This window comes from Drosophila hydei, unplaced genomic scaffold (genome assembly GCF_003285905.1).
Source record: "Drosophila hydei strain 15085-1641.00,03,60 unplaced genomic scaffold, DhydRS2 tig00000559-arrow-arrow-pilon, whole genome shotgun sequence".
NCBI classification, from domain to species: domain Eukaryota; kingdom Metazoa; phylum Arthropoda; class Insecta; order Diptera; family Drosophilidae; genus Drosophila; species Drosophila hydei.
Window position 1 is genome coordinate 63,765 of NW_022045753.1, and position 16,700 is coordinate 80,464.

A 16,700-nucleotide genomic window follows, 5' to 3' on the forward strand; every position below is an offset into this window, starting at 1 on the left:
TCTGTCTATCTGTCTTTGTCCACCTAACTATGTCCGTCTGTCTGTGTCCGCTAACTATGTCCATCTGCCTGTGCCCGTCTGTCTTTGTCTGTCTGTCTGAGCCCGTCTGTCCTTGTGCATCTTTCTGTGCCCGTCTGTGTGTGTCCATGGGTCTTTGTGTCTCTGTCTGTCTGTATCTGTCTGTGTCCATCTCTCTGTGTCCATATGTCTGTGTCCGTCAAACTATGTCCGTCTGTCTGTGTCCTTCTGATGATGTACATCTGTCTGTGCCTCTTTGTTTTTGTCCGTCTGTCCTTGTTCATCTTTTTGTGCCCGTCTGTAAGTGTCCATGAGTCTATCTGTCTCTCTCTGTGTCTGTCTGTTTCTGTCTGTGTGCGTCAAACAATGCCCGTCTGTTTGTGTCCTTCTGACGATGCCCGTGCCTAACCGTCTTTGTCCGTATGTCTGAGCCAGTCTGTCTTTGTCCATCTTTCTGTGCCCGTCTGTACGTGTCTGTGTGTCTGTACCCGTCTGTCTGCGTCTGTCTCTCGGTGTCTGACTGTATATGTCCATCTATCTGTGTTCGTTTGTGGGCGTATGTTTGTACCTGTGTGCTTGTGTCAGTCTGCGTGCCTCTGTCTACGTCTGTCTGTGTCTGGCTGTGCCTGTGTTTGTCTGTCTGTTTCTGTTGTGAACTTCTGTTTTTGTCTATCCCTCTTTGTCCATCTAACTATGACCGTCTGTCTCTACCAGACTATCTTTGTCCGTCTGTCAGACCCCGAGTAACCTTTTAAAGATTAATTAATAATCTAGCGAATTTAACAGAATTAACGACAATTAGTTAGACAACGTATCAACTGTTGTTCTTTGAAAAAGAAAGTGGAAGTAGCGAGTGTTCTGAAAACTCGGTGCTAACACGGATCCAATCACGGTAGAATTGGCTCGACTCATCTCCTATCTAACCTATGATTCAATCTCTAAATCAGAATATATATCTAGTTCTTGTTATGTTTAAACAGGCTTTCTATATATCGTTTAAACATCGTTAATATATAGCTAATTCATATTTACAATCTGCACTAAATTCGAATTGCTTTGTCGTATGTCACGCTTTTTTAAGCCAAATTCCAAACATAAATCGCAGTGTTTAACTAATGCGTGCAAGGCTTAATGTGAAACATTGGCTTTTTACTGCTGTATAAGTTTAAGTTTTTTAAGAATCTATGAAAGCCTACGCATACGGCGAGTGAGTATTGGAATTCTTATATTTTGTTAAAAAAATTTGACAACAACGTTTCACATCAGAATGACTGCTCGGTAATCAATATTATGTACGGTATAATCTAATCTTCCACAAAATATACAGTGATAAAATTTATATTTTACAATTGTAGTTTTATTTACTTGAGGGTTGTAACCTCATCTAAACCTTCTTATGGTAAGGTTTCACTGAAACAGTATAGACTTAATTATGTATAATTCATAAATGTAAATCATTTTAAAATCCTCCGAGCTAGATTGATCGAAAAAACCGAATATTTGAATTTCCGAAAATTGTTCATGGAAATTATCCAAATTGTACAAATGCAAGAAAGTGACAATAAAAACAAAAATAGTTGATAAAATATGGTGCTTCTCCAAAAATTATTATCATAAAAAAGGTCTATATAGTATATGATAAAAATGGAATGATTTACAAGTTCAAAATAAGATAAACAAATTAAATAGCAAAATAATATTCAAAAATGAAAATGTTTAACATAAAAAATATATTATCTAATTTACTTACGGATACTGAAAGTATGGTATCACCTGTAATCATCTCTGTGTGTCTGTCTGTTTGTGGCCGTCCTTCTGCGTCTGTCTGTCTGTGTCCGTCTGTCTGTGTCTACCTGTCTGCGTCCATCTGCTGGTGTCGGACTGTCTATTTTAGTCAGTTTGTTTCGGTCTGTCTGTGTCCGTCTGTCTGTGTCTATCTGTCTGCGTCCATCTGCTGGTGTCGGACTGTCTATTTTAGTCAGTTTGTTTCGGTCTGTCTGTGTCCGTCTGTCTGTGTCTGTTCGTATGTGTGTGCCTGTATGTGTTTCTATCTGTTTCCGTTGGTCTCTGTGTGTCTGTATGTCGGTTTCCGTATGGTTTTGTCTGTCTGTTTATGTGTGTCTGTCTATGGCTGTGTATTAACGTCTGTCTATTTGTGTACTTCTGTCTCTGTCTTTGCCAGTCTTACTCTTTCTGTCTATGACCGTCTGTTTGGGTCCATCTGTGTCTGCCTGTTTGTGTCCATCGTTCTGTGTCAGTCTGTTTTTGTACGTCTCTCTGTGTTCATCTGTCTGTGTCTGTCTAACTATGTCTGTCTGTCTGTGTCCGTCTGTCTGGGTCTGTCTCTTGGCGGCCATATGTTTGTGTCCGTCTAACTATGTCTGCCTGTGTTTATCTGTGTCTGTATATGTCCGTCAAACTACGTCCTCTCTGTCTGTGTTCGCCTTTTGTGCCCGTATTTCTGTGTCCATCTTTCAGTTTCCGTCTGTTTGCGATTGTCTGCCTGTGTCCGTCCTTCTGTATCTGTCTGTCTGTGTCCGTCCGTTTATGTCGACTTGTCTTTGTCCATCTGTCTGTGGAAGTCATTCTGTGTCCGTCTATCTGTATCCGCCTGTGTCTGTCTGTTTGTGCCCGTCTGTCTGTGTCTATCTGCTTGCCTCCGTCTGCTGGTGTCTGTCTGTCTGTGTGCGTCCGTTTGTTTCAGACTGTTTGTTTCGGTATGTTCGTTTACTTCTGCCTGTGTCTTTCCGTATGTGTCCGTTTGTCTGTGTGCGTCTTTGTGTGTCTGTCTGTTTGTGTATTTCTGCCTCTGTCTATCTGTCTTTGTCCACCTAACTATGTCCGTCTGTCTGTGTCCGTCTAACTTTGTCCATCTGCCTGTGCCCGTTTGTCTTTGTCTGTCTGTCTGAGCCCGTCTGTCCTTGTGCATCTTTCTGTGCCCGTCTGTGTGTGTCCATGGGTCTTTGTGTCTCTGTCTGTCTGTATCTGTCTGTGTCCATCTCTCTGTGTCCATATGTCTGTGTCCGTCAAACTATGTCCGTCTGTCTGTGTCCTTCTGATGATGTACATCTGTCTGTGCCTCTTTGTTTTTGTCCGTCTGTCCTTGTTCATCTTTTTGTGCCCGTCTGTATGTGTCCATGGGTCTATCTGTCTCTCTCTGTGTCTGTCTGTTTCTGTCTGTGTGCGTCAAACAATGCCCGTCTGTTTGTGTCCTTCTGACGATGCCCGTGCCTAACTGTCTTTGTCCGTATGTCTGAGCCAGTCTGTCTTTGTCCATCTTTCTGTGCCTGTCTGTACGTGTCTGTCCGTCTGTGTCCGTCTTTCTGTGTCCGTCCGTTTGTGTCTTTGTTTGTGTCCATCTGTGTTTCGGTTTGCCTGCCTATGTCCTTCTGACCATGTCCATCTGTCTGTCTTTGTCCGTCTGTCTGTACCCGTCTGTCTTTGTCCGTCTGTCTGTGCCCGTCTGTCTTTGTCCATCTTTCTGTGCCCGTCTGTACGTGTCTGTGTGTCTGTACCCGTCTGTCTGCGTCTGTCTCTCGGTGTCTGACTGTATATGTCCATCTATCTGTGTTCGTTTGTGGGCGTATGTTTGTACCGAGTAACCTTTTAAAGATTAATTAATAATCTAGCGAATTTAACAGAATTAACGACAATTAGTTAGACAACGTATCAACTGTTGTTCTTTGAAAAAGAAAGTGGAAGTAGCGAGTGTTCTGAAAGCTCGGTGCTAACACGGATCCAATCACGGTAGAATTGGCTCGACTCATCTCCTATCTAACCTATGATTCAATCTCTAAATCAGAATATATATCTAGTTCTTGTTATGTTTAAACAGGCTTTCTATATATCGTTTAAACATCGTTAATATATATCTAATTCATATTTACAATCTGCACTAAATTCGAATTGCTTTGTCGTATGTCACGCTTTTTTAAGCCAAATTCCAAACATAAATCGCAGTGTTTAACTAATGCGTGCAAGGCTTAATGTGAAACATTGGCTTTTTACTGCTGTATAAGTTTAAGTTTTTTAAGAATCTATGAAAGCCTACGCATACGGCGAGTGAGTATTGGAATTCTTATATTTTGTTAAAAAAATTTGACAACAACGTTTCACATCAGAATGACTGCTCGGTAATCAATATTATGTACGGTATAATCTAATCTTCCACAAAATATACAGTGATAAAATTTATATTTTACAATTGTAGTTTTATTTACTTGAGGGCTGTAACCTCATCTAAACCTTCTTATGGTAAGGTTTCACTGAAACAGTATAGACTTAATTATGTATAATTCATAAATGTAAATCATTTTAAAATCCAACGAGCTAGATTGATCGAAAAAACCGAATATTTGAATTTCCGAAAATTGTTCATGGAAATTATCCAAATTGTACAAATGCAAGAAAGTGACAATAAAAACAAAAATAGTTGATAAAATATGGTGCTTCTCCAAAAATTATTATCATAAAAATGGTCTATATAGTATATGATAAAAATGGAATGATTTACAAGTTCAAAATAAGATAAACAAATTAAATAGCAAAATAATATTCAAAAATGAAAATGTTTAACATAAAAAATATATTATCTAATTTACTTACGGATACTGAAAGTATGGTATCATCATGTCAACCATTTCCGCATTGATTAAGTCCGTTGGGTATTCAACAATTTTTCTAAGAAAACTTGTGTCAGACATCACTTTAAGAGACTCATCCCATGAGCTTTGTATAAAAGCTTTTTCAGTATCAGGTCGAATAGGCTTTATTTGGCGACGGAATAATATACAGACACAGTCCATAATTAAAGTTATCAAATATGGAGGTTTTCCAAGCTTACGAACAGTTGCAATATCAGCGGCTTTTATAGTTTTAAGTGCTGCTTCTGCTTCCTCTAAGGCAGGTAATGCTTTTTCTAACTTAGCTTCAGCTACTTGTTTTACAGCAGAAATGTTTTTTACAAGAACTTCTGCTGAGCCTTTCTTCTGCGCCACTTCCACTTTGACAATTTCGGCTGCGGCTTTTGATTGTTCAACAGTGGCCAAAACTTCCTCCGCTTCTGCAGAAGCTACTACAATAACTTTATTCATTTCAATTAAGTCCTTTTTAAGTACAGATACAGATGCACCTGCCTCATCCAATTTGTCTAAGCCCGAACTCATACGTTCTGACATAATGACAATATGAACTTGCTTTTGTTTATAAAGAATTTTGTAGCTTTCCAAAAAGGATATTAAGGATTTTGGTGTGACAAATGTCAAACGACGGAAACGATCATAATAACTAAAGCAAGCATCTTGTACAGACTCGTGAATCCAACTCATAATATCAACGACGTGATCTTTAACTTTACCACTACAAACAAGTTCCAGATCTCCGAGATAATGTCGAGAAACTGCCACACATGCATCTATTGGCCATTTTTGAAACCAATCAATTATACAACCGGATATCAAACCTGGAAACTTTAAGGAACGGAGCCGAAATTTTTCGCCCACCTGTAAAGAATATATTAAATTATATTTAATCTATAGTTTATCAAGCCTTACCGGTGAGAAGCAAAGAGCAATGTGTAGGTTCGATCGAGCGCGTGTAATAAAAAAATCATAAAGGTTTTCTTGAGTTGGAGGTCTTCTTGGTTGTTGTTTTTTCATTATTGGAATAAGTTCATTGTAAATTTCGTCCATTTCATCTTTAGCGAACAGGTTCGCTATTTCTCCAGAGCTTAATATGTTATTAATAAATTCTAAAAACGACTCTTCTTTTATTTCATTATCTGTAAATATGAACGTCATTCCATTGCCATCTAATCCAGATATTCGATACATAAACTTTAAGTCTTCTGTTAAGTTTCCCGTATTATAGGAACGTGTCAAGGTAATTTGGAAAAACTTGTATCCAGCCATAAATGAAGACAATCGTGTTAAGCTTTGTTTACCCGATCCACCTACACCTACAAGTAATGCGTTTCCACGCGGATTACTAAGTATGCGGGAAATAATCATCAAATGTTTCAGAGCATCAGAGAAAAATACGAGATCCATATTGAAGCCGCGTATGTTCTCATTAAATTGTAACATAAAATTCATTACTTTATTTTTTACAAATTCAAAACTAAAAATAAAAATAAATATAATAATAAAAATTTCAAAATTGGTTAATTACCTTGGTATTTCCTCATATATCTTAGGTGGCTCGAATGACATATCCTCGTCGTCATCTTCCATCGGTTCTGGAGCATCCCGCAGAAAATCGACCCAATAAGATGGTTCATCAGGAAATTGTTCAAAATTATCTTCTAAATGTGATTCTGCGTCAATCCGCATTCGAGCTAAAAACCAAGATTTATCCTTCTCAGCAGTAAAGCGATCTGCAATAACTCTTGTACACTCATGGCACCATAATTTTAACACCTGCTCTACTGTGCTGCATTCTTCAGTTTTTACTTTGAGAATACCTTCCCAGATTCGTGAAAGGTCCCTTAGGTTAAATACATAATGAAAATTAGCTGGAGTGGGCAACATTTTTATTTTAACATTTTGCCAAAAAACTCGAGTCAGTGGTACTAAAAATGGTATTATCTCTACGACATCTTCTTCAAATCGACTAGGGCTAAAGTAACCCACACCAATGCTTTTAAAAATTTGGTCAATGGAGCTATTACTTGGTAGTGTACAATTAAAAATACACAAGTGTCGTTTCAAACGATTTGGGATGTCATTGCGACCACCACCTGGGTGAATCATGGCTGACAACATTTGAATATCCATTATAGTAGAAAAATCTCCTGGACGATCTAAAGAATAGAATCCCCGTTGCTCGATCATTTGACGAACGATCTCATTTGTAATTTGGTCCCCCCACTCATTAATTACTGGCATGTTAATGTCATCTATGAATACAGTCATTGATCGTTGGTTAGGAGGTCCATATGTAGTACCCTGCCGTTTTTCGACATATGACTCAATAATACGCTGCAAAAAAAAAATACAAATGTATTAATATACAAATTTCAAACAGTGATCTATGCGGATATATTATTTTTATTATCTATAGATTCTAATGTCACCAACAAAAGTCAATGATATTGTATCTAAAAATGTACAAGATATAAATCTATCATTCGCTAGACAAAACAAAAATGGCTATAGTACTTCAAGCATTAGAGAAAGTAATATCAGCATTATGAAATCTTAAAGATTAGGTTTGGCATCATTCTGCTCGAATTCGTTTATCATCCCATACGTTTTCCTCAATTAGACATCCCCCATTCGGTTAAGGAGCGTTTGAAACCTTGATGAAAACAATATTTCTTGGTAGACTAGTTTGGACGTAACTGCGACGCTGTTAGATACTTCTGTAGCCAACGCGTTTAATACCTATCATTGAGTGATTGTTTTGATAATAGCTTAAGTGGTTGCTACGCTTTGCATATCTTCTACCTCAAAGTAAAGCAATTTGTGCATCTACTCCAGTCTGACTACCAGCGCCCTTTTAAAACCGCCAGAATAGCAAGAGTCACAAACACAGCAATTTCTTCGTTTTCTATTTAACCATGCGGCTTGCATGGACTTCAAGAAACTCGCAGCCAGACGGTCAATCTGACAACATATTTAGCAATATGGCTTCTGGAGTTTTTATTGTATAAAGAGCTGCGGGAAATGGTTTTTAAACTCGACCCTGGTAATGTCCCTTCTAAGAGCAACGACTAGCACACTTTCTTTTAACGCATTTTCTTGAAAATAATTTCCAAAGTAGTAAACCAAGACGAAGCGTTGGCTCCCGCAGCGTAAGGATTGCATTTGGGTAGTTGTTGTCCGCACAATTAAATTTATATTTTGTAATTCCATGATGGTACGCCATGGTCTACAAACTGTCAATGGTAGAGGGCCAGATTCCACATCAGATGTCGGAACACTAATATTATTTTGACACATTGTCTTAGCGAAGCGAGTTTCGGTCACTGAACTAACCTGCGTTGCACACTTCATTCTTGTGCTTCACACCGAACTAAACTCGACAAACCCCGTTCTTACAAAGTCTGATGCAATATTAGCGTCATACTGAAATCAATAATATTTATTGTGAAATATCCAAGGACGCACCAACACACTCAGTGTAACTATGGCACACATATTCTCAGTAGACGACGGCACGTTCATATACAGTACGAATTCGTATAGTACGAGTGCCCCTCGCAGGCTGCAATTTGATATCTTATTGTTAACCTAAGCATGGGTCAGCGATTGCTCGCATAGGACTGACACAGCTAAATGTGGCTGGTCAACGCCCAGATCGACGGTCAGCGTCGGTAACTTCTTTCTAATAAAATTTCCCATTACTGAGTCACGCCGTATTATTCACCTAACAAACCTAACATAATTGGCGCCCACGCCCTACACCGAAAGATTTCTACAAACTACACATAGCATAGAGAAAAATTCATGTAAATGGGATGTTCTAATAATCAGCTTTTAAGCATTTTAGGTATGTAAAATAAAAAAAATAAATAGATCAATTTAGATCATTTTAACGACAAGTGTGTGTTATTTTCGAAGCAATAAAGTAAAAATCTCGTGCCGATTAAACCAAAAAATTTCAAATATATATATATAGGGAAATTAAAAGGGAACTAGATAGTGAAGACGAGTGGGAAGTATTTAAACCAGATCAATAGTGACTTTGACACTATGGACAAAAGTTAGCTACAGGCTTTAATCAACACTGTCCTCAGTGCACACAAGCTAGAGTTCAACGCGCCGCTACTTGCACTTTAGCAAAGATTGGGTGCTCAAAGCTTGACAACGAGAATCCAATGGATATTGCCGAGTCGGTGAAAGCCGAAATTAAAGACCTACTCCGGAATAACATAATCCACCCTGTATTGTTGATAAAAGGGATATGACGATAACGGACCCTAAAAGAAATGTTCCCGATAAATACCCAATGCTAAACATACCTATGATATCGGAAACCTAGTAAAGTCAAAATTTTTCATCTCTGGTTACCATCAAATTTTTATTTGTATAGGACAGAGAGAAAATGTCTTTCTCTATAAATGGAGGAAAGAAATAATTTTTCCGATTGTCATTCGGGTTAAAGAATGTGCAAAACCTCTTCAAAAGAACAATCAATCACTTTTTACGCGAGCAAATCGGTAATACGTGGTATGTTTACGTTGATGACGTCATAATATTTTACCAAAATGCAGAAGATTAAGTCAGGCACATAGACTGGGATCTAAAGGGCCTATGTGATAGTCTCAAGGGAATAAACAGACATTTTCAAAGAAAGTGAAAGCCATTCAGGAATACCCTGCTTAAAAATTAGAGTAATACAAAAAAAACACAACTCTGTTTTCCATACATATAGACCGACGCTCCGTCCGTAGAGATAAAGGTACATTACAGCAGACAACACTGATTTAATATGTTAATAAAAGTAGTTTTTAGTTATATATATATAGACCGGTGCTCCGGGCTTATAGACAAAAGTTGTTCGCTGTTTATTTGTGAGAGAGCAATGCTTCGGCCGTATAGATAATAGTAGATTAAATCAGACAACCCAGCTTTCCTCTCTTTAAAAGTAGTTTTTAGTTACCGAGAAAAAAGAGGATAAGAAAACACAACTCTGTTAAATATAACAGTCTGTCTTCAGAAATAGTTGATGGCTGTTTATTTGTTGGAGACTGACGCTACGAGCGTAATGATAACCGTAGATTAGTTCAGAAAACCCTGCTTTAACATGTTAATACAAGTAGTTTTCAGTTTCTTAGAAACAAGAGGAATTCAAGAAATCACAGCTGAGTTTTATATACATAAAGACGGGTGCTCCGGGCCGAAATATAAGGTCTAATAAATTTAATCAGGAAACAACAGAATCCATTAAATTATCTAAAAATTTTCCCAAACTATTAAAGGCATAATAGAACTTAACAAATGTGTATCATTTGCATCCAGCAAACTTTGTCGTATAGAAAAAAATCTACTGTCACAAATTCTCATCAACTTACGAAATATTATTAGGTAGAAATTATCTCTCAGCATGCAAAGTCGTGCGGAAGATAACGTAAATACACGTCAATTTTCGATATGATACGAAACACCCGGTCAAGTTCCTTATCCTTCCGCAGAATTCGAATACGACTTATACAACAATACGAGATCAACAACAGACTGGCTCATTTAAATCCAGAAGAAACAAGAAAACTAAAAAAATCTTTCACGACTACAGTGACATCGAATACAGAAAGGGTGAAAATTTTACCTTTACCAGTACAATTAAACATAAAAAAATAACCAAACATGAGGACCCTATCTATAAACACACTTATAGACATCCTCAAATTTTGAACCAAGAAGACAAACAAGTCAACGAAATGTTTGAACAGGGAATCATACGAAAAAATAATTCACGCTATTGTTCACCTATATGGATCGTACCTAAAAAAGCACACGCTTATAAAGAGAAGAAATATAGCTTAGTTATCGACTATCGAGGACTAAATGAAGCTACCATAGACAAGAAATACCCAATACCCATCATGGATGAAATTCTTGATAAATTAGGCCAATGTCAGTACTTCACTACCGTCGACTTTGCCAAGGGATTCCACCAAATTAAAATGGACCCTAAATCGATTGCAAAAACTGTATTCTCAACAAGACAGAGGGACTACGAGCTCACTCGTTTCTATAAAAAGGGTATTCGGCAGATTACAATTAGACAAATGTTAGTTTCTACAAAGAAAAACAGAATTCTTAGGACTTATTATAAACACAGAAAGTTTTAAGCCTAGACCCAGCAGCTATATTAAAATTTCTAGTTCCCAAGACGCCTAAAGAAATCAAATCATTTCTATATAATACTTGATTAGTTCAGAGAACCCTGCTTAAATCTGTTAATAAAAACAGTTTTCAGTTACGTAGTAACAATAAGATAAGAAAACAACCCTAATTTATAAACAAAGACTGACTCACCTGACGTATAGATAAAAGAATTTTATATATATTTTATATTAAAGAATAATATAAGCTTAGAAATAAAAGGAATATAAGAATACACAACTCTATATACATAAAGACCGACGCTCCGGGCTTAGAGATAAAAGGAGATTAGAGCAGACAACCTTGCTTTAATCTGTTAATAAAGAAAAGCTTTCAGTTACATAGAAACAATTCTGTCTTAAGGATTAGTTCATGTTAGAGACCGAGCATATAGATAACAGTAGACTAGTTCAGACAAACAGAATGTCCTAAGAAATAATTAGTGGCAGTTTATTTGCTAGAAATTGATGCTCCGAGCGTATAAATAACATATGAAAGGAACAAAACACAACTCTGATCTATATACATAATGACTGCTTATTTGTTAGAGAACATAGATAATAGTAGATTAGTTCAGACAACTCTACTTTAATCTGCAAGTTTTCAGTTACGTAGAAGATAGGAAACCAAAACTCTGTTCGTAGTTTTCTGTTACTAAGAAACCAGAAGATACACATAAACATATAGGCCGACACTCCGGGCGTAGAGATATAAATATATTAGATCAGAAAACCTCGCTTTAATCTGTTAATAAAAGTAGTTTTCAGTTTCTTAGAAACAAGAGGAATTCAAGAAATCACAGCTGTGTTTTATATACACAAAGACGGGTGCTCCAGGCTTAGAAACACATACATATAGCCCTGTTTTACAGAAGTTCCATGTATAGAAAAGATTAGACCAGAACAGACAACCCTGCATTAATCTGATAACAAAATAAGATTGCACTCTCCTGGAATAAAGAAAATAAGACAATGCGCAGAAAAAAGAAGTCCAGAACAGACAACCCTGCATTAATCTGATAATAAAATTAGATGATACCTGTAAAGAAAAATAATTAGGCCAGAAGAGATAACCCTGTGTTACACATATAGAAGGTTTATATAGAAAATATTAGAGCAGCAGAGACAACCCTGCATTAATCTGATAACAAAATAAGATTGCAGTCTCCTGGAATAAAGAAAATAAGAGAATGCGAAGAAAAAAGGCCAGAAAAGACAACCCTGCATTAATCTGATCATAAAATTAGTTTAAGATTTCCTGGAAAAAATAAGATAAAATAATATAACCCTGTTTTATAGTTGTTAGCTGTATAGAAAATATAAGACCAGACTAATCAACGCTGTATTAAATTGAAAATGAAATTAGTTTGAGGTTTCCTCGACAAAAATCAGAAGAGTATTCAACCCTGTTTTAAAGTTGATACCTGTAAAGAAAAATAATTAGACCAGAAGAGATAACCCTGTTTTACACATATAGATGGTACATTTATAGAAAAGATTAGTCCAGAACAGGAAATCCTGCATTAATCTGATAATAAAATTAGATTGCAGTTTCCATGAATAAAGAAAATAAGAGAATGCGCAGCAAAAAGAAGACCAGAACAGACAACCCTACATTAATCTGATAATAAAATTAGTTTAAGATATCCTTGAAAAATAAGATAAAATAATATAACCCTGTTTTATAGTTGTTAGCTGTGTAGAAAATATTAGACCAGATTAATCAACGCTGTATTAATCTGAAAATAAAATTAGTTTATGGTTTCCTTGACAAAAATAAGAAGAGTATCCAACCCTGTTTTAAAGTTGATACATGTAAAGAAAAATAATTAGACCAGAAGAGACAACCCCGTTTTACACATATATATAGCCCTGTTTTACAGATGGCACATGTATAGAAAATATTAGACCAGAACAGACAACCCTGCTATAAACTGATAACAAAATAAGATTGCAGTCTCCTGGAATAAAGAAAATAAGAGAATGCGCAGAAAACAGAAGGCCAGAAAAGGCAACCCTGCATTAATCTTATAATAAAATTAGATGATACCTGTAAAGAAAAATAATTAGACCAGAAGAAATAACCCTGTGTTACACATATAGATGGTTTATATAGAAAAGATTAGAACAGAACAGACAACCCTGCATTAATGTGATAATAAAATTAGATGATACTCGTAAAACAAAATAATTACACCAGAAGAGATAACCCTGTATTAAACATATATACGGTTTGTATATAAAAGATTAGAACAGAACAGATAACCCTGCATTAATCTGATAACAAAATAAGATTGCACTCTCCTGGAATAAAGAAAATAAGACATTGCGCAGAAAAAAGAAGGCCAGAACAGGCAACCCTGCATTAATCTTATAATAAAATTAGATGATACCTGTAAAGAAAAATAATTAGACCAGAAGAGATAACCCTGTGTTACACATATATATGGTTTATATAGAAAAGATTAGAACAGAACAGACAACCCTGCATTAATCTGATAACAAAATAAGATTGCACTCTCCTGAAATAAAGAAAATAAGATAATGCGCAGAAAAAAGAAGACCAGAACAGACAACACTGCATTAATCTGATAATAAAATTAGATGATACCTGTAAAGAAAAATAATTAGACCAGAAGAGATAACCCTGTGTTACACATATATATGGTTTATATAGAAAAGATTAAAACAGAACAGACAACCCTGCATTAATCTGATAATACAAATAGACTACAGTTTCCTGGAAAAACTATTAAAAGAGAAGAGAAAAAAGAGACCAGAACAGACAACCCTGCATTAATCTGATCATAAAATTAGTTTAAGATTTCCTGAAAAAAATAAGATAAAATAATATAACCCTGTTTTCTAGTTTTTAGCTGTATAGAAAATATTATACCAGATTAATCAACGCTGTATTAATCTGAAATAAAATTAGTTTAAGGTTTCCTTGACAAAAATAAGAAGAGTATCCAACCCTGTTTTAAAGTTGATACATGTAAAGAAAAATAATTAGACCAGAAGAGACAACCCCGTTTTACACATACATATAGCCCTGTTTTACAGATGGCACATGTATAGAAAAGATTAGACCAGAACAGACAACCCTGCAATAATCTGATCACAAAATAAGATTGCAGTCTCCTGGAATAAAGAAAATAAGAGAATGCGCAGAAAACAGAAGGCCAGAAAAGGCAACCCTGCATTAATCTTATAATAAAATTAGATGATACCTGTAAAGATAAATAATTAGACCAGAAGAGATAACCCTGTGTTACACATATAGATGGTTTATATAGAAGATTAGAACAGAACAGACAACCCTGCATTAATCTGATAATACAAATGGACTACAGTTTCCTGGAAAAACTATTAAAAGAAAAGAGAAAAAGAGACCAAAACAGACAACCCTGCATTAATCTGATAATAAAATTAGATGATACTCGTCAAACAAAATAATTAGACCAGAAGAGATAACCCTGTATTAAACATATATACGGTTTATATAGAAAAGATTAGAACAGAACAGACAACCCTGCATTATTCAGAAAATAAAATTAGATTGCAGTTTCCTGGAAAAACTATTAAAAGAGAAGAGAAAAAAAAGACCACAACAGACAACCCTGCATTAATCTGATCATAAAATTAGTTTAAGATTTCCTGGAAAAAATAAGATAAAATAATATAACCCTGTTTTATAGTTGTTAGCTGTATAGAAAATATTAGACCAGATTAATCAACGCTGTATTAATCTGAAAATAAAATTAGTTTGAGGTTTCCTCGACAAAAATCAGAAGAGTATTCAACCCTGTTTTAAAGTTGATACCTGTAAAGAAAAATAATTAGACCAGAAGAGACAACCCCGTTTTACACATATATATAGCCCTGTTTTACAGATGGCACATGTATAGAAAATATTAGACCAGAACAGACAACCCTGCTATAAAATAATAAGAAAATAAGATTGCAGTCTCCTGGAATAAAGAAAATAAGAGAATGCGCAGAAAACAGAAGGCCAGAAAAGGCAACCCTGCATTAATCTTATAATAAAATTAGATGATACCTGTAAAGATAAATAATTAGACCAGAAGAAATAACCCTGTGTTACACATATAGATGGTTTATATAGAAAAGATTAGAACAGAACAGACAACCCTGCATTAATCTGATAATACAAATGGACTAGTTTCCTGGAAAAACTATTAAAAGAAAAGAGAAAAAGAGACCAAAACAGACAACCCTGCATTAATCTGATAATAAAATTAGATGATACTCGTAAAACAAAATAATTGCACCAGAAGAGATAACCCTGTGTTACACATATATATGGTTTATATAGAAAAGATTAAAACAGAACAGACAACCCTGCATTAATCTGATAACAAAATAAGATTGCACTCTCCTGAAATAAAGAAAATAAGATAATGCGCAGAAAAAAGAAGACCAGAACAGACAACCCTGCATTAATCTGATAATAAAATTAGATGATACCTGTAAAGAAAAATAATTAGACCAGAAGAGATAACCCTGTTTTACACATATATATGGTTTATATAGAAAAGATTAAAACAGAACAGACAACCCTGCATTAATCTGATAATACAAATGGACTACAGTTTCCTGGAAAAACTATTAAAAGAAAAGAGAAAAAGAGACCAAAACAGACAACCCTGCATTAATCTGATAATAAAATTAGATGATACTCGTAAAGCAAAATAATTAGACCAGAAGAGATAACCCTGTGTTACACATATAGATGGTTTATATAGAAAAGATTAGAACAGAACAGACAACCCTGCATTAATCTGATAACAAAATAAGATTGCACTCTCCCGAAATTAAGAAAATAAGACAATGCGCAGAAAAAAGAAGGCCAGAACAGGCAACCCTGCATTAATCTTATAATAAAATTAGATGATACCTGTAAAGAAAAATAATTAGACCAGAACAGATAACCCTGTGTTACACATATAGATGGTTTATATAGAAAAGATTAGAACAGAACAGACAACCCTGCATTATTCAGAAAATAAAATTAGATTGCAGATTCCTGGAAAAACTATTAAAAGAGAAGAGAAAAAAGAGACCAGAACAGACAACCCTGCATTAATCTGATCATAAAATTAGTTTAAGATTTCCTGAAAAAAATAAGATAAAATAATATAACCCTGTTTTATAGTTGTTAGCTGTATAGAAAATATTATACCAGATTAATCAACGCTGTATTAATCTGAAATAAAATTAGTTTAAGGTTTCCTTGACAAAAATAAGAAGAGTATCCAACCCTGTTTTAAAGTTGATACCTGTAAAGAAAAATAATTAGACCAGAAGAGACAACGCCGTTTTACACATACATATAGCCCTGTTTTACAGATGGCACATGTATAGAAAACATTAGACCAGAACAGACAACCCTGCTATAATCTGATAAGAAAATAAAATTGCAGTCTCCTGGAATAAAGAAAATAAGAGAATGCGCAGAAAACAGAAGGCCAGAAAAGGCAACCCTGCATTAATCTTATAATAAAATTAGATGATACCTGTAAAGATAAATAATTAGACCAGAAGAGATAACCCTGTGTTACACATATAGATAGTTTATATAGAAAAGATTAGAACAGAACAGACAACCCTGCATTAATCTGATCATAAAATTAGTTTAAGATTTCCTGGAAAAAATAAGGTAAAATAATATAACCCTGTTTTATAGTTGTTAGCTGTATAGAAAATATTAGACCAGATTAATCAACGCTGTATTAATCTGAAAATAAAATTAGTTTGAGGTTTCCTCGACAAAAATCAGAAGAGTATTCAACCCTGTTTTAAAGTTGATACCTGTAAAGAAAAATAATTAGAC

General features: G+C 35.2%; 1 protein-coding gene across 1 annotated transcript; it reads right to left on the reverse strand.

Annotated features, from left to right (window-relative positions):
• Positions 1-4,619: 4,619 nt before the first annotated feature.
• LOC115483164 (dynein heavy chain 5, axonemal-like) lies at positions 4,620-6,996 on the reverse strand. Its single transcript, XM_030224324.1, has 3 exons — positions 6,187-6,996; positions 5,571-6,135; positions 4,620-5,519 (listed from the first exon to the last, which is right to left on the reverse strand). Exons 1-3 carry the CDS (start codon positions 6,927-6,929, stop codon positions 4,620-4,622), a joined length of 2,208 nt encoding a protein of 735 aa, XP_030080184.1. The 5' UTR covers positions 6,930-6,996.
• Between the last annotated feature and the right edge of the window lie 9,704 nt (positions 6,997-16,700).